Source organism: Poromitra crassiceps (assembly GCF_964638095.1).
Source record: "Poromitra crassiceps genome assembly, chromosome: 9".
NCBI classification, from domain to species: Eukaryota; Metazoa; Chordata; class Actinopteri; order Beryciformes; family Melamphaidae; genus Poromitra; species Poromitra crassiceps.
In genome coordinates, this window is record NC_139630.1 from 23,735,168 (window position 1) to 23,757,766 (window position 22,599).

The 22,599-nt window shown below is 45.1% G+C and overlaps 1 protein-coding gene across 1 annotated transcript; it reads left to right on the plus strand.

The window, feature by feature from the left end:
- Nucleotides 1-527: 527 nt before the first annotated feature.
- LOC310782219 (uncharacterized protein) lies at nucleotides 528-22,530 on the plus strand (the record flags this gene model as incomplete). Its single annotated transcript, XM_083642901.1, has 13 exons — nucleotides 528-673; nucleotides 4,545-4,762; nucleotides 12,094-12,177; nucleotides 12,227-12,333; nucleotides 16,365-16,574; nucleotides 18,249-18,363; nucleotides 18,810-19,021; nucleotides 19,127-19,258; nucleotides 19,336-19,494; nucleotides 19,631-19,770; nucleotides 21,552-21,663; nucleotides 22,102-22,131; nucleotides 22,525-22,530. 13 exons carry the CDS (start codon nucleotides 528-530, stop codon nucleotides 22,528-22,530), a joined length of 1,671 nt encoding a protein of 556 aa, XP_083499027.1.
- Nucleotides 22,531-22,599: the final 69 nt, after the last annotated feature.

The following is a 22,599-nucleotide window of genomic DNA, read 5'->3' on the forward strand; positions in this document are numbered from 1 at the left end:
TTGCCATTGTAGATGTGCACGTACCGATAGGCTGTCTTGCTCTATTTCCGTGTCTGATTGGTCCATTTACCTCGCGCCCCCTGCCGCTGGAACCGCCCACAGCGTTTCACTGTCGCAGACTAGAGGCGGCTTGTCTCCGAGCGGCTTCACGCTCGCGGGGCGGGACTAGGGCGGGACCTTTCGTTGAAGCTACCCAATGACAGCTCTTCCTACACATTTCCTCCCCGCACCCTCCTGTGTACAACGTTTCTACAGGCTACAGCTCCAAGCTGGAAGCTGGTTTGCACGCCCACAAAACGCTGCGACACAGCGGAAAAGCGAATTTGCCATTGTAGATGTGCACGTACCGTTAGACGGCATTGACTCAGTGCGGTATTCAGCCTCTCTGGTGTCAAGTCTGATTTGGAAAAAAAAAAAAAAATTCCAAAATCAGACAGAGTGTTGACACCAGAGAGGCTAAGACCGCATTGACTCAGTGCGGTATTCAGCCTCTCTGGTGTCAAGTCTGATACAGCGTACCCCCGTTGATGCCGGTTAAATTTCTTGGAGTAGTACGAAACCGGGTGCTCCACGCCATCATCTCCATCTTGCAGGAGGACAGCACCGGCTCCTACATCACTTGCATCAACAGCAAGTTTAAACGGCCGCTCAAACACAGGCGCCGCAAGCACAGGTGCATTTATCAGCAAAGCCTTCACACTCTCAAATGAAGACTGACAAGATGGAGACCATTGATAACGCACCTTTGGGCTTAACATATCAGTGAGCGGAGCCGCTACGGTCGAAAAGTTTTTACAAAAACCCCTGTAGTAGCCTGCCATGCCCAAAAAACGCATCAGACTGCGTCTAGAAACAGGAGCAGGGAACGACACAACAGCCTCAACCTTGGAGTACACCGGTTTAACTTGGCCTCGACCCACAATTTTGCCCAAGTACGTCACAGTAGCCTGACCAAACTCACACTTTGCAAGGTTAAGTGTGAGATTGGCGTCGCGCAGCCTCCCAAACACAGCATGAAGCTGCTGAATGTGGTCATCCCAAGATGTGGAAAAAACCACAATGTCGTCCAGATAAGCTTCACAGCCTGGCAACCCTGACAAGACTGTGTTGACCAAGCGTTGAAATGTAGCGGGGGCATTACGCACGCCAAAAGGCATTACCGTATACTCAAGGAAAGCATCAGGAGTCACAAATGCACAAATCTCTTTTGCCCGGGGAGTGAGCGGCACCTGCCAATATCCTTTTAACATGTCCAGTTTTGTGACATAACTGGCACTGCCGACATGGTCTACACAATCCTCGACCCGGGGAAGTGGAAAACAATCAGGCTTTGTGACTCCATTTACTTTACGAAAATCGGTGCAAAATCGGTCTGAGCCATCAGCTTTGTCAGCTAAGAGGCACGGTGAACTCCAAGAACTCAAGCTCGGTACGGCTATGCCGTTCTCCAGCATATAATTCACCTGCTTCTGCAGACGGACACGTTTATCAGGATTCACCCTATACGCATGTTGTTTTTATCGGCGGTGAATCCCCCACATCAATGTCATGTTGTAATACATGGGTTTGGCTCGGCACGTCTGAAAACAGAGACAAATGAGATTCAATTAGACTGACCACATCCTCGCGCTGACATGGAATCAAATGTGCAAAACAGTTATCAAGTTTAGTCAACCTTTCGGAATTTTTCAGTCGTCCATGAACAACAGCACTGGACAAACCAGCCACGTCATCGGTTTCGACATCAGGCAACAGTGAATCAGCCTGGGATTCAGGACGTTCCGCGCTGGACAGCGCCAGAACCACCCCGGTCTTTTGACTTTCAGCACTGGACAGCTCCTCAGCCCCGACAGGACATGACAGGTCAGCCTCCCTGTCCAGATAAGGTTTCAGCATGTTAATATGACATAGCCTCTTTCGCCGCCTGCGCTCCGGAGTGGCAATAATGTAGTCTCGGTCATTAATATTCTCTTTGACAAGATAAGGACCAGTGTAACGTGCCTGCAGTGCAGAACCAAGTATGGGCAACAACACCAAAACCTTATCTCCTGGAGCAAAACTCCTGGTTTTAGCGTTTTTGTCAAACCATCTCTTCATTCTGGACCCATCTCTTCATTCTGGACTGCGCGACAGCCATGTTCTGCCTTGCCAATTCGCAAGCACGATGAAGTTTGAAGCGGAAATTACAAACATAGTCAAGCAAGTTTTGCGGTTCACTGTCACCCAGCCACTTCTCTTGCAAGAGTTTAAGAGGCCCGCGCACCGTATGTGCAAACACGAGCTCCGCCGGACTGAAGCCCAAGGACTCCTGCACCACCTCACGAGACGCAAAAAGGAGTAGGTGAACCCCCTCGTCCCAGTCCTTTTCAAACTCCAGACAGTAAGCCCGAAGCATAGACTTTAAAGTCTGGTGAAAGCGTTCAATCGCCCCCTGACTTTCTGGGAGGTATGCGCTTGACCTGTGAGTGACATCAAGTTGCTTCATAACCTGCGCAAAAACTCGCGACATGAAATTTGAGCCTTGATCAGTTTGTATCACTTTGGGTAACCCAAACATTGAAAATAAATTCACCAAAGCCTTCACGATCACAGGGGCAGTAATCTTACGCAAAGGAATGGCTTCAGGAAAACGAGTCGCAGAACACATAATTGTTAAAAGGAACTGGTTACCACTCTTTGTGCGGGGAAGTGGCCCAACACAGTCCACAATTACGCGTTCAAACGGCTCACCAACAACTGGTATTGGATAGAGCGGGTACGGAGGGATGGCTTGATTTGGTTTACCAGCGACCTGGCAGATATGACATGTTTTACAATGTTGCCTCACGTCCCCTTTTAGCCCCGGCCAGAAAAAACATCGCAAGACACGATCAAAAGTTTTGTTTACCCCCAAATGGCCAGCAAGTGGATTATCATGAGCCAATTTCAGAATTTCACTTCTGTAGGTCTGTAACCAGGGGGAGAAACCCCTCAGTTGTTCAATATTCCTCTTTACTGGGGAGCACTCTGTCCAAACCAGCACGCAGACACAGGTTCAAAGTTCTCAAGAGGCATTTATTTTGACAGTTAAAAAGATAAAAAGAGTCCCGGCTAAAAGTCTTTAAACTCAGTCCAACCCGCAGCAGGGGTTTTGCAGCCCGGATCGTCGGAGGGCAGCTTCCTTTGTCGGCGGGTCCAGCGTTCAGGAAAGCCTACGACCAAACATGTCAATTAGAGGCAATAGGCGAATATTCAGCCTCATAGGCGAAGTAGAGTCGCGTGTGTTGGGACAGCTAGTAAACTAATGTTTTCAATAAATAAACGAAATAAACGAAAGTACGAGGCCAATACTCCTCCAAACTCAAAACAACTCCAAATATGAGGCCACAGCAAACCAAACTTATTTAAGCCAAAAATAACTAGTTGTCCCAAGCACATACAGCAGTGCCACAATGAGTTCCAATGACGTGTATCAACTTGTAGATTTATAGAGAGGTACTTAGCTCAGAGAGGAGTGAAGCGTACTTCACCCCTCTACCATTTCCACAGGGCGTCCTCTCTCTTTTCCTCAATCCGGTCCGCCGTGCTGTCCCACGCACCGCCTCGTCACCAGCTCTCGTACCACTCATGGCCTCGTCACCAGCTCTCGTACCACTCATGGCCCTGGCTGTCCTGTCTCCGTCCCGTCCAAGCCCATCTGTCACTTGCTCGTGCCGGTTTGCTCTGCCGGTTTGCTCTGTCTTCTCTCCACTCTCCACCTGTATATATGGCAGTTTGTGTGGCCAAGAAAACCCACAGCTCACCCCAGGTGCGCCAATCACCCCAGGTGGAAACATTTACACTAATCACCAGGTGAGGGACGGAATTGGATGGGTGCATTCATACAGAGTGCAGTGAAGGAGAGATGACCCACACCCACACACAGTCACCCCGTGACAGGTCTGTGGGACTACAATTTGGTTCACAATACCCCAGTCATCCTCTGTGGATATGCGCAACGGTGTCCATTTACGCATGAGCACCTCCCCTTTCAAAAAATAACCAGTGGGCATTTTCTCTACATCATCCACTGGAACAACAGCCTCAAAAAGTGGGGTTAGAGACGGATCTCGTTTTTGCTCAACAACAAGCTGTTCCTGTGACATGTGTATGTCCGAGCCTGGCTTACTCACAGGAGGAGGAAAAACAACCGGAGGTGAATTAGAAGACACCGGAGAGGCACTCTGAACCGGAGGAGAAACAGGAGGTGAAGTGAGCTGATCAAAACTAGCCATGAAGCTATCAGTCAACTCCACTTCCTCCTCCATCCCAGATAAATCCTCTTTCTGCTTTTTTGCCATCGCACGGGTCACAGCACAGACAGGAAAGACTTTTGGAAATTTGAGTTCCAACTCATCTGGATGCTCAGACAGAGGCACAGCCGTAACCTCAGGATTAACAAGCACTTTACCCCCAGCCAAATCGTTGCCCAAAATAAAAGACACGCCTTCTATTGGGAACTCAGAACGAACCCCCACCTTCACGCGCCCCTTAACTAGGTCTGAATCCAGGTAAATGAAATGCAGGGGAACCCCCACAAACTCCATCCCAAACCCCTGGACTAAAGCCTCAGACCTGACAGAGGATTTCTCTGAGAACGGCAATACATTCCCCAAAATGACTGACTGGGAAGCTGCAGTGTCTCTCAAGATGGTGACAGGCATTGTGGGCCCTCCATCCATCAGAGAAACACACCCCTTCATGATGAAAGGAGCAAACACTGGATCAGCACTCACTGGAACAGGTAGACTGGGCGGGGTTTCAACTTTCACTGCTGTCACTGCTCTGGGTGGGAATTCTGTTTTCATCAGAACAATTGCTTTTGAGGATTTATTTCTGTTCTTACTGTCCAGGGCAAAACAAGTACTCATGGTGTGACCCCGCTTCTTACAGTAAGCGCAAACAGGCCTGTCCTTAGCCCCCACTCCCTCTTTACCACTAGGCCTTCCTTCCCACTCTCCACTTTGCCTAGCTGGGAAAAAAGAAGATTTGGACATCTGGACATTACGCTCAGAGGAGGAATGACCCCTCTCAAACGTCTCCCTGTGAGTGAGTACATACTCATCTGCAAGGACAGCTGCCTCAGACAGTTTGGAAACTTTCGGCTCATTGATATAAGTAGCAATTTTATCTGGTAAACAGTTTCTAAACTCCTCCAGCAGTAACAGATCACGGAGTTTGTCAAAATCAGTTACATTTTTAGAGTGGCACCAGCGATCAAACAGAGCTTCTTTCTCACGACCAAACTCAACATATGTTTGGTTTTCCATTTTCTTGAACCGGCGAAATTTCTGCCGATACGCCTCAGGAACCAACTCATACGCTCGAAGCACAGTGACCTTGACATGTTCATAGTCAAGACTTGATTCAGGAGACATGGATGCATACGCCTCCTGCGCTTTACCGGTAAGCACGCACTGGAGAAGCAGAGGCCAGATGTGTTTGGGCCATTTTAATGTTACTGCAACACGCTCAAACAGGACGAAATACTTATCCACATCTTTCCCACTAAAAGGAGGAACCATGCGAATGCAGCGATTCACATCAAACTCATCAGATCGACGAGATTCTGACCGGTGTTCGGATGTAGTGGAGGAGGAAGCCCGCTGCAATTCAAGCTCCTGTACGCGTAACTGCTGACTTTTAGTTTCCTCCTCCATCCTCCGAAGTTCCAAATTCATCTCCATCTCCTGCAATGCTAAACGGCGCATCTCAAGATCTAATTCCTTAATTCGGATCGCTTCCCCTGGGCCATGCACCCCCGCCGGAGACTGCTTATCCTCTGGCGACGCACAAGGCAAAAGCTCCTTCTTAGTTAACATGGAAAACAGCTCTGTTTTGATCGCTTGCTTGTTTGATTGCTTTGAAACAGTGATGCCGAAATGTTCGGCGATAGCAATCAAATCAACTTTTTTGCACTTATGAAAAACCCCAAGTGTTGGTTGTCCCACAAACTCCTCTAAATCAAAGTCTCCCATTATCTGGACTAGACTTCAAAAATTGTGTCCCCGTCAGCTCCAAAAACCAGGTGTAAATAAGCCTGATACTCCACACAGCTCAAAAATAGCAGCACACAAAATAGAAAATCACTGCCCACACACAGCAGCAATATGAGCGGCGTCCGCCACGCGTGCGCGCAACAGCTTGCCAAACAAGCAACAGGCACTAAAGCCGAAAAAATAGCGCACCAATAGCCTACCAACTGTTCAAGCAACACTCCACACTGTTAACACACATAACGCTCAATATGTGGAGGAAAAATAATTGCTTTAACACAAATTGTGAACAAAAAGTAACTGCGTGCCTGTAAGGTACTTTAGTGAAAAAAACAAAGTGCCCAGCAACACACACATGTCATACCAGACACATGGAAAAAAAGTTACTGACACAGCTTGCAATCACAGTACCCACCGCAAAATCAGCTACAGCACCGAGGCCCAAGGAATCAGAGCCACCAGCACAAAAACCGCACAACGCCAGCACGGAAAAACAGCGCTCCCTAAAAAGATGAAACAATGGGATTACGCATGGATCACAAAAAAGTTTGGACGAGCCCCCATAATATGTTACGGTCTTCAAATCATGTCAACAAATGGCTCAACAGAAGACCAAAACATATTAAGGACGCCAGACAAGGTTGCAAATTGGTAAAGAATATTTATTTAAATAAACCCAAAAATATTCAAGTCACAAATAATACAAACCAAACAGACTGGAGATCCGGCCAAACTCATCAAAAAGGGCCTGGGCCAACCCCTTTGGGCCGTTGGAGCCAGTATAAACCTAAAAACAAGAAGAGCTAACCTATAACTAAACCGAAAACAGGACTACCGGGGACTCCAGCCTAAGCCAAAATAACAAAGAAAGTAACAAAGAAAAGTCACCACTGGAGAGAAGAGATTCCTCTCCAGGAGCTGCTGTGAGCATGTGTGGGTCAGAGAGAGATCTGCCTGCTCTCTACTCCAGCCTCCATTTAACCCTGCAGGGCTGATCAACTCCAGGTGTTCCTGCTCAGGTGATTAGAGCAGAAACACCAGAGGGAGGGGGGAGAGAGAGAGAGAGTAGTTGAGATCAGAGAGAGAGAGAGAAGAAGAGGAGGAGGAGGAGAGCTGGTCACATAACAGGTGTCAAGTCTGATTTTGGAGGAAAAAAAAATCCAAAATCAGACAGAGTGTTGAGACCAGAGAGGCTAAGACCGCATTGACTCAGTGCGGTATTCAGCCTCTCTGGTGTCAAGTCTGATTTTGGAAAAAAAAAAAAAAAAAAAAATCCAAAATCAGACAGAGTGTTGACACCAGAGAGGCTAAGACCGCATTGACTCAGTGCGGTATTCAGCCTCTCTGGTGTCAAGTCTGATTTTAGAAAAAAAAAAAAAAAAAAAAATCCAAAATCAGACAGAGTGTTGACACCAGAGAGGCTAAGACCGCACTGACTCAGTGCGGTATTCAGCCTCTCTGGTGTCAAGTCTGATTTTTGAAAAAAAAAAAAAAAATCCAAAATCAGACAGAGTGTTGACACCAGAGAGGCTAAGACCGCATTGACTCAGTGCGGTATTCAGCCTCTCTGGTGTCAAGTCTGATTTTGGAAAAAAAAAAAAAAAAAATCCAAAATCAGACAGAGTGCTGAGACCGTATGTGTAGAGGCTAAATTAAACCAAAATAATAAAGCCACTGAGGGGCGAATTGGGAGTAGTTTCAGACGCGTGTTCAAGTCCAAGAAATCAATGTCCATTCACTGTTATAATTGGATGTCTCACCGACCCTCCATTTATTTGGCAATGCATGTTTGTCATTGCTCACCATATGTACAGCATAGTCCAACAGCAACAGTCACGCTATGATGCCCAGTAACCAAACTCATGACTTCACATAATACTGATAACACGGAGAAAATGAACAAACACGGTAATAGTGAAAGGCATGGAGCAGCACCAAACACTGCAGCACGGTCGAAAACTGTGTGCTTTCCCAATCAGCACCTGATTCCCCTCACCTGGGAGCATACCGATATGCACTTTTCTCTCCCATACCATGCTCCACCCAGTGTCCAATGTCAGGATTGCATGTACACACACACAGTCAGATCACAAACAGACAAAAGTAGAATTTGGCTCCAACAGTATGTATATGTATGTATGTATGTATGTATGTATCTATCTATCTATCTATCTATCTATCTATCTATCTATCTATCTATCTATCTATCTATCTAATTATTATTTTATGTGTTCTATAATATAATATGATTTAATATAATTTTTCAACTTGTGACATACATTTGTGCCGTAAGGCATCTAGTCTGCCGGAAAGCTGTCAGAAGAAGAAGAAACTTCCCTTTGGCAATAGACGGACCAGTAGGTGGCAGTAATGCACAAAAAGCTGTTTGCCAAGCGCCATAAAACAATAGAAGAAGACACCCGATCTACTATGAATCACCTCATTGAATGGAAAGGAATTGCATTCAAATGCCCCCATCGAATGGAGAGGAGTTGTACAATCTCTACAACCCAGTTTAGCCGGGTTGCCGAGGTTACTGTGAAAAGCCCATGGAATGGTTCAGACTCGCCATTGGCTGTTCTCTCGAGCACCACGCCCACCCCTGCAGACACTACTACGCATGCGCGGTTCTACTAAGCACACCGCACACATAGACATATGACCGCACACCTCTGCAGACACTACTACGCATGCGCAAAGCGCAGGTTATGCGGGTTGGATTCATTTTCCCATTCAATGCATTGCACTGGCGTATAAAACAGCTTTGTGGTCGCTAGCTGCCCGTCAGCTTAGCAAACTCAAGGTGAGTGGTTTTACTAGCATGCTAATCCTAGAAGAACAAGCTAATGTCACATTAAACTCCAGGCGAGTGTGTTTACCTAGCTTCTGCTAGCCAGGCTAACCTTCTGCTTCCATCAACAGGCTACCGTCACTTTTAGAAACTAACGCTAATGTTATGTTAGATGATCAACTCCGGTTTATTTACCTTCTGCTGGGGTTAGCTCATGCTAGCGCTAGTAAAGGGATGACCAGGGATGACAGGCTTGCTTAGCTTTTAGAAGCAAAGCTAATGTTGTTTTCAGTGTTGCTTGGTGCTGTCACACTCACACACATGCGTTAACATTAATACACGTCTTAGCTTTTTAAAGGTAAGCTAATGTCACATGTGTGTTAATTGAAAGAGCCAAAACCTAGCTTTAAAAGGCTTCTGAAATAGCTTCAAGGCAGGGGACAGGAAAACCAATCAATTACAGATCACGGGGTTCTCACTATAATTCCATCCATAGGTAACATAATGTAAAATAACTACTCCTACATACATTAGGATGCAGTTAGGATCCCTGGTGAATGCATGTAAAAAATAGATATATAATGGACATAATAAAAGGGAGCCGGCTCTGTCTGTTTGGTGTTTCTGTCTGTCCCGCTGGTGATTATGTCAGTGATGTCACTGGTGATGATGTCATCAGTCCCCGCTGGTGATGATGTCGTCATCAGTGATCTCATAATCAAAGTCCCAGGGGCAGACACTGAAATAAGTGGGAGTGGCACACGGGCTTAGAGATGTGACGTAGATGTTGTCTCTGTGTTTTATAGCGAGTCGGGGGGGGGGCGAGCACTCTAGAGGGGCTCACTACCCTTGTTAGGCTAACGGCCTAAACATGGTCGTCAGTCAGAGCCTCGCCCCGCCCTCCCCGTATGACGGCGGGTGGAGCCCCGTCCTACGGGGAGGGGGCGAATGTGACTCAGCGCTGACGAGAGTTGTGACTGGTCGTTGCCTTGGCTCATCGTCGTAAAGTCGCCTTTCAAAGCATGACGTTAGATTATAACGAACTAGTTGTGTGGCTTAGCCTTCCCAAATGTTGAGGGTCGTTTTTTAGAATTTAATACATAGAATTGGGAACGTTACATTCAATTTCATTCAGACTGCCTGGCAGACAATCTCCGCCATTTTCACACGGAGCTTCCACAGGAGGAGGGAGGGTGGAAGGAGGGAGGGCATAGTGGCGTCCGAGCATGTAGGGCTAGCTGGCGCCGCCAGGCGGCGAGACGGCTCCAATTCGAGGCGGACGGATGACCATGTTTAGGCCTTAAGGCTACCATTTGTTTTCTCAGAGGCAGAGGGATACAGTGCCGGCTCTAACTGTGGTATATTGGGAGTGAGTGGTACTGACTTTACTAGGTGCACATTATCAGATAATAATGGACACCCTGCAGCCAATCAGAATTGAGTATTCACCCAGACCATGGTATAAATATTTATATATATATGTATGCCCCCTTTAGGGCGATAACTACCACTTATGTTCATTTAGGTTTCCGATTGCTATATTACATGGAGTGTCTGGTGTGGGAGATTTGATCTGTCAAAAGCAGGGGAACAAAGGCTCGCTCCTGGCCAATCCTGACGCTTGACTGCTGCATAGGCGGGCACAGGGCGTGGTCTGCCTAAAACCGCGGTGCAATCCATAATTACGCCTCCAAGGCAGGGGACAGGAAAACCAGTCGATTACAGATCACGGCGTTCTCAAAGTGGACTCCAGAGATGCCAGGGGTCCTTGAGGGCCTTCCAGGCAGTCCCCAGCAAAAAGGGGGATACTTTATTGTGACGTCACCAAACGTTCCACAGTGCATGTGCTTAAAAGGGAATGCCATGAATGGATTGTGATTTCAAAATGTCTTCCATTAGCTTTAGTGTCATACAATAACATTCTTGCTGCCTTAGTTTGCACCCTTTGAACTCTTCTTACACTATCACAAAGAAATGAGGTATCCTCTTTGTCAGTAAAGCAGTACCAATAATGTTCTTAGGTAAGTGGCAAATGTGAGGAAACTAAGATAACTGGCTTCACCATAAATTGTTACATATTTTTGCCTTTGTAACCACATCTTGAACATCTCTTCGGGCTTTCTTCTAGTGGAGCCAAGAACCTTGATTTCTGTCTTCCTATATTAAGAACAAGCTTCAGGGATGCAAACTAGTAAAAATTTTATCCAAAAATTGAGCATTTAAGTGACTACATATCAAAATATGCAAAATTCTTACTTTTTCTTCCTCATTCACACAAGTTCTCTCACTTGCTCTCTCTAACACAATATTTTATATTTCTCATGTTATTTCTTGCAGAAAGATGGTTAAAGTAAAGAAAAAAATTTATGTCAAATGGAGAAGCTGTGTGGTGGACCAGGGGAGAACCATGAAGTCGGTAAGGAGGCACAACATCCTCCAGTCTCCTACCAGCTCTATGGAGGAGATAGGAGGATGTCCAGGCGGCGATCGAGCAGCACCAGCATCAATGGCTTAAGCCCCTCTAGAACCTGAGGGCGGTGCTCTTCCACCACCTTCCAAACTTCGTAAGCTCGAGGATGTGCAGGTAGGGATGTTAATGGTTTATCGACAATTGATTAATCGATCGTACATAATTAGATCATTCAAATATTATGTTAACAGATTAATCTACAATGTAGGCTATGTGCTAATTTCTCATTTTTATTTTCTTTGCTGAAATGATTTAACACCACGAGGGTGAAATTTAACTTTCACTGCTCATACAGAGGAAGAAGAAAGCCAAGCTAGCAGACAGAAAGTCCAGTGTGGGAGAATTACCCCGCAAAAGACAACAGTAATCATTGTAATACAATGTTGAAATATGTCACGTCCACAAGCACAATGACAGCTAACGCAGGAAGTTTAGTTGGTTGATCGACTTTTTGGGTCGGCCTAAAGACAGGTGTAAAACCCTGCATTTTGTAGTTTCTATTTAGCATGTCAAAAGCGTTTGTTTTTTTTCAATCTAATGATTCATCGATTAATCAATTGTTAACATGACCATTTAATCGATTACGAGAATTGATCACAATTTGCATCCCTATCTGCAGGCATGGATTGAAATCCGGCCCAGTCTGCATGTGCCAGCTGTGGAGTCCCTCTGCCCACCCCTAAGTCCATGCTGCCACATATGTCAGTGTGCTTTAAAGGAAGAAATCTGGAAATGTGGTGATTGTGACAATGGAACCAATGCATTGGATTTATAGGCTAATGTGTGCACACCATCTAATGGCCATGTCATGTTGGTAGCGCGCTACACATACCTCTTCATTGCGTTGGCAGAGCAGATTGTGTCCCGTCCCAGTGGAAAGAGCGGCTGTGACGTCAGCGCTGGTGAGTTGCCGTTCCTGATCGGCAATGAGCGTGTGAGTGTGATTCACAGGTTGTTTTTTCCACACCGGCAAGAACCGGCGAGGAATAGGCTGTGATGTGGATCCCGCTGAACCCGTGGCCCTCTGCGATGAGCTGCCTGTGGCCTCGCACAGATCGGTACCGCTTAGCTGGCTGTGATGAAATGTGGATCCCTCTTCGTGCACGACACGCTGAGTAGATTGTCCCGGGCCGATGGCTGTAGTCTCCCGTCACCTGGTCTCCGCAGCTTATGACAGCAGGCGCACTCTGCCACTATGCACCTGCAGCCAAACACACTCCAGTGCTGTATATGGCTGGTTGATCCCGAACAACGGTCCAATACGAGTCAAAAATAAAGCCAGTTTTCGACTAATGTAGAGGCTAAATTAAACCAAAATAATAAAGCCACTGAGGGGCGAATTGGGAGTAGTTTCAGACGCGTGTTCAAGTCCAAGAAATCAATGTCCATTCACTGTTATAATTGGATGTCTCACCGACCCTCCATTTATTTGGCAATGCATGTTTGTCATTGCTCACCATATGTACAGCATAGTCCAACAGCAACAGTCACGCTATGATGCCCAGTAACCAAACTCATGACTTCACATAATACTGATAACACGGAGAAAATGAACAAACACGGTAATAGTGAAAGGCATGGAGCAGCACCAAACACTGCAGCACGGTCGAAAACTGTGTGCTTTCCCAATCAGCACCTGATTCCCCTCACCTGGGAGCATCCCTATATGCACTTTTCTCTCCCATACCATGCTCCACCCAGTGTCCAATGTCAGGATTGCATGTACACACACACAGTCAGATCACAAACAGACAAAAGTAGAATTTGGCTCCAACAGTATGTATATGTATGTATGTATGTATCTATCTATCTATCTATCTATCTATCTATCTATCTATCTATCTATCTTATTATTATTTTATGTGTTCTATAATATAATATGATTTAATATAATTTTTCAACTTGTGACATACATTTGTGCCGTAAGGCATCTAGTCTGCCGGAAAGCTGTCAGAAGAAGAAGAAACTTCCCTTTGGCAATAGACGGACCAGTAGGTGGCAGTAATGCACAAAAAGCTGTTTGCCAAGCGCCATAAAACAATAGAAGAAGACACCCGATCTACTATGAATCACCTCATTGAATGGAAAGGAATTGCATTCAAATGCCCCCATCGAATGGAGAGGAGTTGTACAATCTCTACAACCCAGTTTAGCCGGGTTGCCGAGGTTACTGTGAAAAGCCCATGGAATGGTTCAGACTCGCCATTGGCTGTTCTCTCGAGCACCACGCCCACCCCTGCAGACACTACTACGCATGCGCGGTTCTACTAAGCACACCGCACACCTCTGCAGACACTACTACGCATGCGCAAAGCGCAGGTTATGCGGGTTGGATTCATTTTCCCATTCAATGCATTGCACTGGCGTATAAAACAGCTTTGTGGTCGCTAGCTGCCCGTCAGCTTAGCAAACTCAAGGTGAGTGGTTTTTACTAGCATGCTAATCCTAGAAGAACAAGCTAATGTCACATTAAACTCCAGGCGAGTGTGTTTACCTAGCTTCTGCTAGCCAGGCTAACCTTCTGCTTCCATCAACAGGCTACCGTCACTTTTAGAAACTAACGCTAATGTTATGTTAGATGATCAACTCCGGTTTATTTACCTTCTGCTGTGGTTAGCTCATGCTAGCGCTAGTAAAGGGATGACCAGGGATGACAGGCTTGCTTAGCTTTTAGAAGCAAAGCTAATGTTGTTTTCAGTGTTGCTTGGTGCTGTCACACTCACACACATGCGTTAACATTAATACACGTCTTAGCTTTTTAAAGGTAAGCTAATGTCATGTGTGTTAATTGAAAGAGCCAAAACCTAGCTTTAAAAGGCTTCTGAAATAGCTTCAAGGCAGGGGACAGGAAAACCAATCAATTACAGATCACGGGGTTCTCACTATAATTCCATCCATAGGTAACATAATGTAAAATAACTACTCCTACATACATTAGGATGCAGTTAGGATCCCTGGTGAATGCATGTAAAAAATAGATATATAATGGACATAATAAAAGGGAGCCGGCTCTGTCTGTTTGGTGTTTCTGTCTGTCCCGCTGGTGATTATGTCAGTGATGTCACTGGTGATGATGTCATCAGTCCCCGCTGGTGATGATGTCGTCATCAGTGATCTCATAATCAAAGTCCCAGGGGCAGACACTGAAATAAGTGGGAGTGGCACACGGGCTTAGAGATGTGACGTAGATGTTGTCTCTGTGTTTTATAGCGAGTCGGGGGGGGGGCGAGCACTCTACAGTAGAGGGGCTCACTACCCTTGTTAGGCTAACGGCCTAAACATGGTCGTCCGTCAGAGCCTCGCCCCGCCCTCCCCGTATGACGGCGGGTGGAGCCCCGTCCTACGGGGAGGGGGCGAATGTGACTCAGCGCTGACGAGAGTTGTGACTGGTCGTTGCCTTGGCTCATCGTCGTAAAGTCGCCTTTCAAAGCATGACGTTAGATTATAACGAACTAGTTGTGTGGCTTAGCCTTCCCAAATGTTGAGGGTCGTTTTTTAGAATTTAATACATAGAATTGGGAACGTTACATTCAATTTCATTCAGACTGCCTGGCAGACAATCTCCGCCATTTTCACACGGAGCTTCCACAGGAGGAGGGAGGGTGGAAGGAGGGAGGGCATAGTGGCGTCCGAGCATGTAGGGCTAGCTGGCGCCGCCAGGCGGCGAGACGGCTCCAATTCGAGGCGGACGGATGACCATGTTTAGGCCTTAAGGCTACCATTTGTTTTCTCAGAGGCAGAGGGATACAGTGCCGGCTCTAACTGTGGTATATTGGGAGTGAGTGGTACTGACTTTACTAGGTGCACATTATCAGATAATAATGGACACCCTGCAGCCAATCAGAATTGAGTATTCACCCAGACCATGGTATAAATATTTATATATATATGTATGCCCCCTTTAGGGCGATAACTACCACTTATGTTCATTTAGGTTTCCGATTGCTATATTACATGGAGTGTCTGGTGTGGGAGATTTGATCTGTCAAAAGCAGGGGAACAAAGGCTCGCTCCTGGCCAATCCTGACGCTTGACTGCTGCATAGGCGGGCACAGGGCGTGGTCTGCCTAAAACCGCGGTGCAATCCATAATTACGCCTCCAAGGCAGGGGACAGGAAAACCAGTCGATTACAGATCACGGCGTTCTCAAAGTGGACTCCAGAGATGCCAGGGGTCCTTGAGGGCCTTCCAGGCAGTCCCCAGCAAAAAGGGGGATACTTTATTGTGACGTCACCAAACGTTCCACAGTGCATGTGCTTAAAAGGGAATGCCATGAATGGATTGTGATTTCAAAATGTCTTCCATTAGCTTTAGTGTCATACAATAACATTCTTGCTGCCTTAGTTTGCACCCTTTGAACTCTTCTTACACTATCACAAAGAAATGAGGTATCCTCTTTGTCAGTAAAGCAGTACCAATAATGTTCTTAGGTAAGTGGCAAATGTGAGGAAACTAAGATAACTGGCTTCACCATAAATTGTTACATATTTTTGCCTTTGTAACCACATCTTGAACATCTCTTCGGGCTTTCTTCTAGTGGAGCCAAGAACCTTGATTTCTGTCTTCCTATATTAAGAACAAGCTTCAGGGATGCAAACTAGTAAAAATTTTATCCAAAAATTGAGCATTTAAGTGACTACATATCAAAATATGCAAAATTCTTACTTTTTCTTCCTCATTCACACAAGTTCTCTCACTTGCTCTCTCTAACACAATATTTTATATTTCTCATGTTATTTCTTGCAGAAAGATGGTTAAAGTAAAGAAAAAAATTTATGTCAAATGGAGAAGCTGTGTGGTGGACCAGGGGAGAACCATGAAGTCGGTAAGGAGGCACAACATCCTCCAGTCTCCTACCAGCTCTATGGAGGAGATAGGAGGATGTCCAGGCGGCGATCGAGCAGCACCAGCATCAATGAAGTTTAGTTGGTTGATCGACTTTTTGGGTCGGCCTAAAGACAGGTGTAAAACCCTGCATTTTGTATTTTCTATTTAGCATGTCAAAAGCGTTTTTTTTTTTTCAATCTAATGATTCATCGATTAATCATCGATTACGAGAATTGATCACAATTTGCATCCCTATCTGCAGGCATGGATTGAAATCCGGCCCAGTCTGCATGTGCCAGCTGTGGAGTCCCTCTGCCCACCCCTAAGTCCATGCTGCCACATATGTCAGTGTGCTTTAAAGGAAGAAATCTGGAAATGTGGTGATTGTGACAATCAGGCTGTACTCTGCACCCCCTGCACCATTAGAGAACACAGCAAATTCAACCTTGTGCATGAAATGGAGATGTGGGATGTAAGTATTTTCCATTTTCTACCACTATGTTACAAATTATAGAAGCTCAAATCTTCCAAGAAACCATTGTTTTGCAGAAAAGAGCAAAGGGGAAGGGGACTTTTTCTAAACTATCAAGCAATTAATCAATGACTCAATGCATGTTACTCAGCACGAGGTGTTCCATGGGGAATTATGCCTACCCCACACTACAGGATTTTCAAATCCTTGAAGATTATAAAAATATTGAGAGCCCACACACTACAGGACAGAGAGAGCCAATTTTTTAACATTTCAATCTTGGGACACACACACAATCGCGTCTGTTCAAACGCAACCCCACACACTAGAAGATTATGCCGAAGATTCACCTTGGAAGCAGGGCTCGACGTTAACTTTTAAAATGCCTATTCAGTGTGCGCACCGGGTGTAGTAGTAGTAATAATGATAATAATAATAATACATTTGTGTCATTTCGTTTTCTAAACAAATCTTATTTTTTGTTTTTATAATGCATTTGCACTGAAAGGATTTGTTTAACTAATATTTGCGCGGACAGCCGCGTCCATTCGGGGTGTGGGCCTACTGTGCACGGCCAGGCGAAAACCGTCTGCACAGGTGCCTTGTGTGGAGGGGCGCGTCTGCTGATTTGACTCACTTTTCCGTGCGGACACTCGCCGATGCGGGAAGCATGAGACCTAAGCGCTTGTTGTAGGCTACATGCTTTGCAGTATAGCATTAGTTTTCCGTCCCGTTCAAAGACGCACGGGTATTTCACCTCGATGACAATTTCCTCGTTCTTTGTTTCTGTGCGGGGCTGCGGGCGAACGCGGACCAGATTATTTTGCGAAAAACTAATGGAAACGCAGCTACTACTGGCTCTCTGCTCAAGATGCAATCGCCTGTCGGGTTGTAAATATCTAACATGTTAGATATGCCCGATTCACAATCGGGAAGAGGCAGTCTTCCCGATTGTGAATCTTTGAACCCCACACACTACAGGATCATTTGGGAAGATTATCTGCCCGACGCGCATCAAATCGGGAGCACCCCCGAGAAAATCGGGAGGGGGCAATCTTGGCCATAATCTTGCAAATTATCCTGTAGTGTGGGGTAGGCATTAGTGTCAAAATGAGTGTCAAGTTCCTCCCTGAGCAGCAGGTGTCAGTTATCTAGGCTGATTACTGCATTCAAGCTCAGTCTTGCTGTGACTCAGTGGGCGTGACCCCACAGTGACTTCTGCCTCTGTGACATCACATGCATACCCTCTATAGAGACAGTCCGCATGTCTGGGAACGCCCACAAAATGTTAAACGGCTGGTGCGCGAGTGGGGTAAAACCGCCAATATATCTCATGGGCTGACTCACCAAAAGACGGTGCTGTGGCTCTAAACTACATGTTTGGGGGTTCTAGAGCAGAACACAAGACGTCTGCTCAGATGTGCGTTTACTTCGGTGGTTAAATCCCCGATCGTGTCTGCCTGGGCTGGGCTATCAGCTAAATTATAACTTTGCTGAATGGATAGAACGGGGGAATTTACCCCACCCTGACCACGCCCCCAGCAAGGCTGAACCAGCTAACCCAGCGTCTATTGTGGGCGTTCCTAGAGCCTGTATGGGCGTTCCCAAACATGCAGACTGTCTCTATTGAAGTAAATATTAACATGTCAGCTCTTTATGGTATATTTACTATAGGGTAACGCATACGTGAAGAGGGTGCCAAATGGCTTCAGGTGGGATTGGAAAAGGCATGATGGACACACCTGCATGACATCCTACAAACGACAGCTGCATGTATTTGATCAGAAAGGTATTCCGTTTTGGTGTTCCATGGCAGAACCTATTCAGAATACTGCAAATGTGTGTTTTAAAAAAAGGTGTTCTGATCAGTGTTTAAAACTACAACTTAAAGCATACGTTTAGAACTCTGGACCACTATTTGATACTAAGCTATGCTGTGGAAGCAGAGACATGCAGGGTCTAGTTTATGTAAGGAACATGTATTTTCATAGAAAATACACAGTTATTGGCTGTTCTTTGTCAATATTCCATATAATACCAGATTTTCTGGACAAAAGTGCTTGATTCTATGATTTCTACAGTGTGAACAATGTTTATATTTTGTATACAGCAAGATACAGTATGTAGCATCACAGAGCATCATAATGTGCAGTCGGAACAATTAATCTAACACACTAATTATAAAAACACAGCCCCCTGAAAGATTAATCATTTGTAAAATCCTTTTTGTTGCAGCAAGAATGCATGTTGTTGTTTGCACATTCTGTATGTGCGAATCAGAACATGCAACTCCTATCCGTTTGGGGTTGTGGCCAGCTTCACCCAGACGCCCACAAACAGCCATATCCTTGAGTCTGATGAGACTAATTTCTCTTCTCCAACTGGAATGTGGGGTCTCCATGAGGGGAATCATTTCAGCGATCCAGGAAGCCTTTCCTTCAACTCAGGTGGATCTTATGTTATGAATATGGAATTCCTTTTCTACCACATTAGCAGGGCTCACATTATTGGCATCTTATTAATCTTCAAATTCCTATTTTGTTGCGTTTTAGCTGCTTGAACTGTATAGCATTTTGGTGAAGGAATGCTATGAAGAGTTCAGGCACTGGCAGTTCCAGCAGATGGCCTGCTCTGTTTTGGCACCAAGACTGACTGATGGAGCCAGCTGTCCCATGTGTCCAAAGGTACAGTAATAATTGTTATGGCATGTCTGGATGTGCATTATTATTTCATGTGCGTATATTTAATCATTGCTTATTAGGAAAATGGAACCCTCTGTGTGGCTGCCGACGCGCTGTTTGGACTTCCACGGAAAAAGTCGTCAGGGGAAAGTTTTGAGCCTCCAAAACATGAAGATAGATTTTTCCTCAATCAGAGTGAAGTGGACAGTTTTGTTGAACATGCAAACCCTCAACCAGAGGTAGGACTATAGTTTCATTTGAGAGAAGAATTCCACCTACATGTGATAGTTTTAAGAAAGCGATCTGCTTTGTTACTCATGTCAAATCAATGTAACATGCTTAGTGATGAAAGGATTCTGTCTTTTCCCCTCAAAGGGGGGGTGTCCTGGATTCCATGCTGGGAGTGCAATCCGGTCAAGAGTCAGGTTCAAAAAGCTGGATGAAACTGGCGTATTCGGGCTCACCTGCAGGCATGAGCATCCAGTCAAGTTTCTAAACTTGAAATCTGGAGAAAGGTATTTGATTTTTGCAAGAACTAATGCTAAATATATGCTTAAATACATCATTTATTTGATTTAAGTTAAGTTTAGAGATGCTGCGATCAAGATTTTTCAATTCCGATCCGATTTCGATATTTTAGCTCAAAACCGATCCGATTCCGATCAAATTTCGATACCCGATTCGATACCGATTTCGATCCGATACCGATACAGCACATATTTAAGTCTCTCTATGCTGTCTGATAGCTAGCAGGCAACAAACATTTTTAGGGTTAGGTATGTATGTGTGTGCTTTGGTAATATAGTATGTAAACAATTTAGTTCATCTAATTCATTTGATGTAAAACTAAAACATAACAATCAAATTAGGGCTGGGCGATATGGCCTCTAAAGAATATTGCAATGTTTTTCGGCTATATCGCGATACACGATATATATCTCGATATTTTTGAAATCTCTCATAAATGCTCAATTTAACCCTTCAGGGTTCATACACATTTTGACCAATGGATTTCCATGACTTTATCATAAGTTCTTAACCTGTATTTTATGCACACCTGGGGTAAAAAAGAAGAAAGAAAGGGCAAATGTTGTGAGCAAAGATGGATTTAATATTCCATAGCTCTGACCTAAGCAAATCTGACATCACTATTGTGATATAATATTTTTTTTAGTAAAGTGTATCACTCAATAGTCATTACAAAAAATAATGGCTTTTATAGAACCGAAAGCCTAGCTGCTTAGTCTGCAGATAAAACATAAAAAAATACATTTAGACTCTTATTGGCATGACGGCAACATATAAGCGGTCTGAATTTTGCATGGGGCCAGTTCTATAGTGAGGCATGGAAAGCCTCACTATACGCCATCTGTGTCGTTTCACTTTTGACTGAAAAATGATGCCTGTAGTCTAGATTAAAGAAAATACATGTATGTGATGTTGACAATTATGTAGGCTATGTGCGCATTCGTTTTCCTTATAGATCATGAGTGCTCCGCAGCTAGCTACGTTAGCTTGCATGTAACGTTAACGTTAGTTGATTTTGGAGACACAAACCCTGGACGTTACATTTTGAGTAGGCTAATGCATGAGGTTCTCTGTGGTTTACGCCAGCTCTGGGAGTATGAAATGCTTTAAATGCGGGGGTTTTGGTCACAACAAGCTTGTGGAGCGCTTCCCTGCAACTAGATAGCCTAACCAGCTAGCTAACGTTAGCCCCGTTAGCCATCATCACAACAACTAACGTTAACGCCAAAACAAATCCGCTGCCTCATCCCCACGTTTGGTTTAGCGTAACGCCAGCTCAGACTTTCCCCTAATCTCAGAAACCTTGCGGGACATGTCTTGCAAATTGCAATAGTGGTTGTTTCTGTCAGCCACACTGGGGGCAGCCATGTTTTGCCAGTCTATGGTGCGGACGCGTGATTTCGAATCGCACATAGGTTAAGGACGGGTGTGTCTGACGTTTTGGCCCTGGCCTCTGTGTGCTGCTGCTGCTGCTGCTGCTGCTGCATGCTGGATAGAAATCCTGGAGCGGAGTCATGGAATGGAGTGCTTATATCGGAGCCTTGGATCGGTCATTTTCGCTGGAATCCGATCCGATCCGATCCATGTTTTTTGGCTGATATCGCGCCGATATCCGATCACATGATCGGATCGCAGCATCTCTAGTTAAGTTATCCTTTATTTATCCCCATGGGGAAATTCATCCTCTGCATTTGACCCATCCTCTACTAGGAACCTTCCTAGAACTAGGAGCAGTGTGAATCTAACTCTTTTTGCTTAATTTCTTCAGACTGTCAAATGCTGTCCTCTTGCTGAAGGAATTCAGTAGAGAGCAGGAGGAGCGCCAGCTGAAAATGGTTTTCATGTACGACATCGCGTGCAAACTCAAACCCCACCTACAGGTAACACTACATATTTAAGTTACGGTACTATTGCAGAGCAAATGTGAAAGGTTTTAAAATCATTGCATCTATATCTATCTATCTATATATCCATCTAATTTCTGCATCTCTGTCTGTCTCTATCTCTGTGTGTCTGTCTCGGTCTGTCTCTCTCCCTCTGTCTGTGTCTGTCTCTCTGTCTGCCTGCTTATCTGTAACTGACTGTCTGTCTGCCTCTGTCTGTCTGTGTCCTACTTCCGGATTTCCCCCTTGATTTGATGGAAGCAGGTAATAAAGCATTTTACCTGGAACCAAATGCAACCTTGTTTTTGTTACAGAGCTGGGGGATAAGTCAAAAATGTCTTTGCTGGGGTCAAGAGGGTGTGGGATCAGTCAATTGACTATGTGTAGTTATGAATTAAAGTTGTGTTTTCTTTACTTTTTCTGCCATTTCTTTAGCGCCACTATCCTGACCTGATGAACAACAAGGTCAGTGTTCCATTCTTATGGGCACAATCTTGCATGTCAGGTTAGGAACATTTTCTACCTGGATCAGAAAGTAGATGTTTGCTAGTTGAGCCTGATGCACAGTCTATTTTCCATAGACTGTGCTTTAATAAGTACAAAAAACTACCGCACTAGACTCGGGGTCCCCACGGGTCCTTAAAATCATTGAAATCTATGCCTTAAAAGTTTGTGGAAATAGACATTGAAGGTGCTTGAATTTAGGGTAGCATTGTGTCTCCACAGTACTTTTTTTTTGCTGTATTGCATAAGAGAAGGTAAGAGACCACAGCACAGTTGAGAAGTGTTCACACATTCAAGCCTCTCTCTTTTTAATTGTCTGTGAGCCTGCTAGTTCTCATCATAATTTCTTCATAGTTGTAACAGTAATTAACCTTGATCCATGTCTCTAACTATGCCGTGTTGGCTCCCTGAAATTTCCTGATCATGATC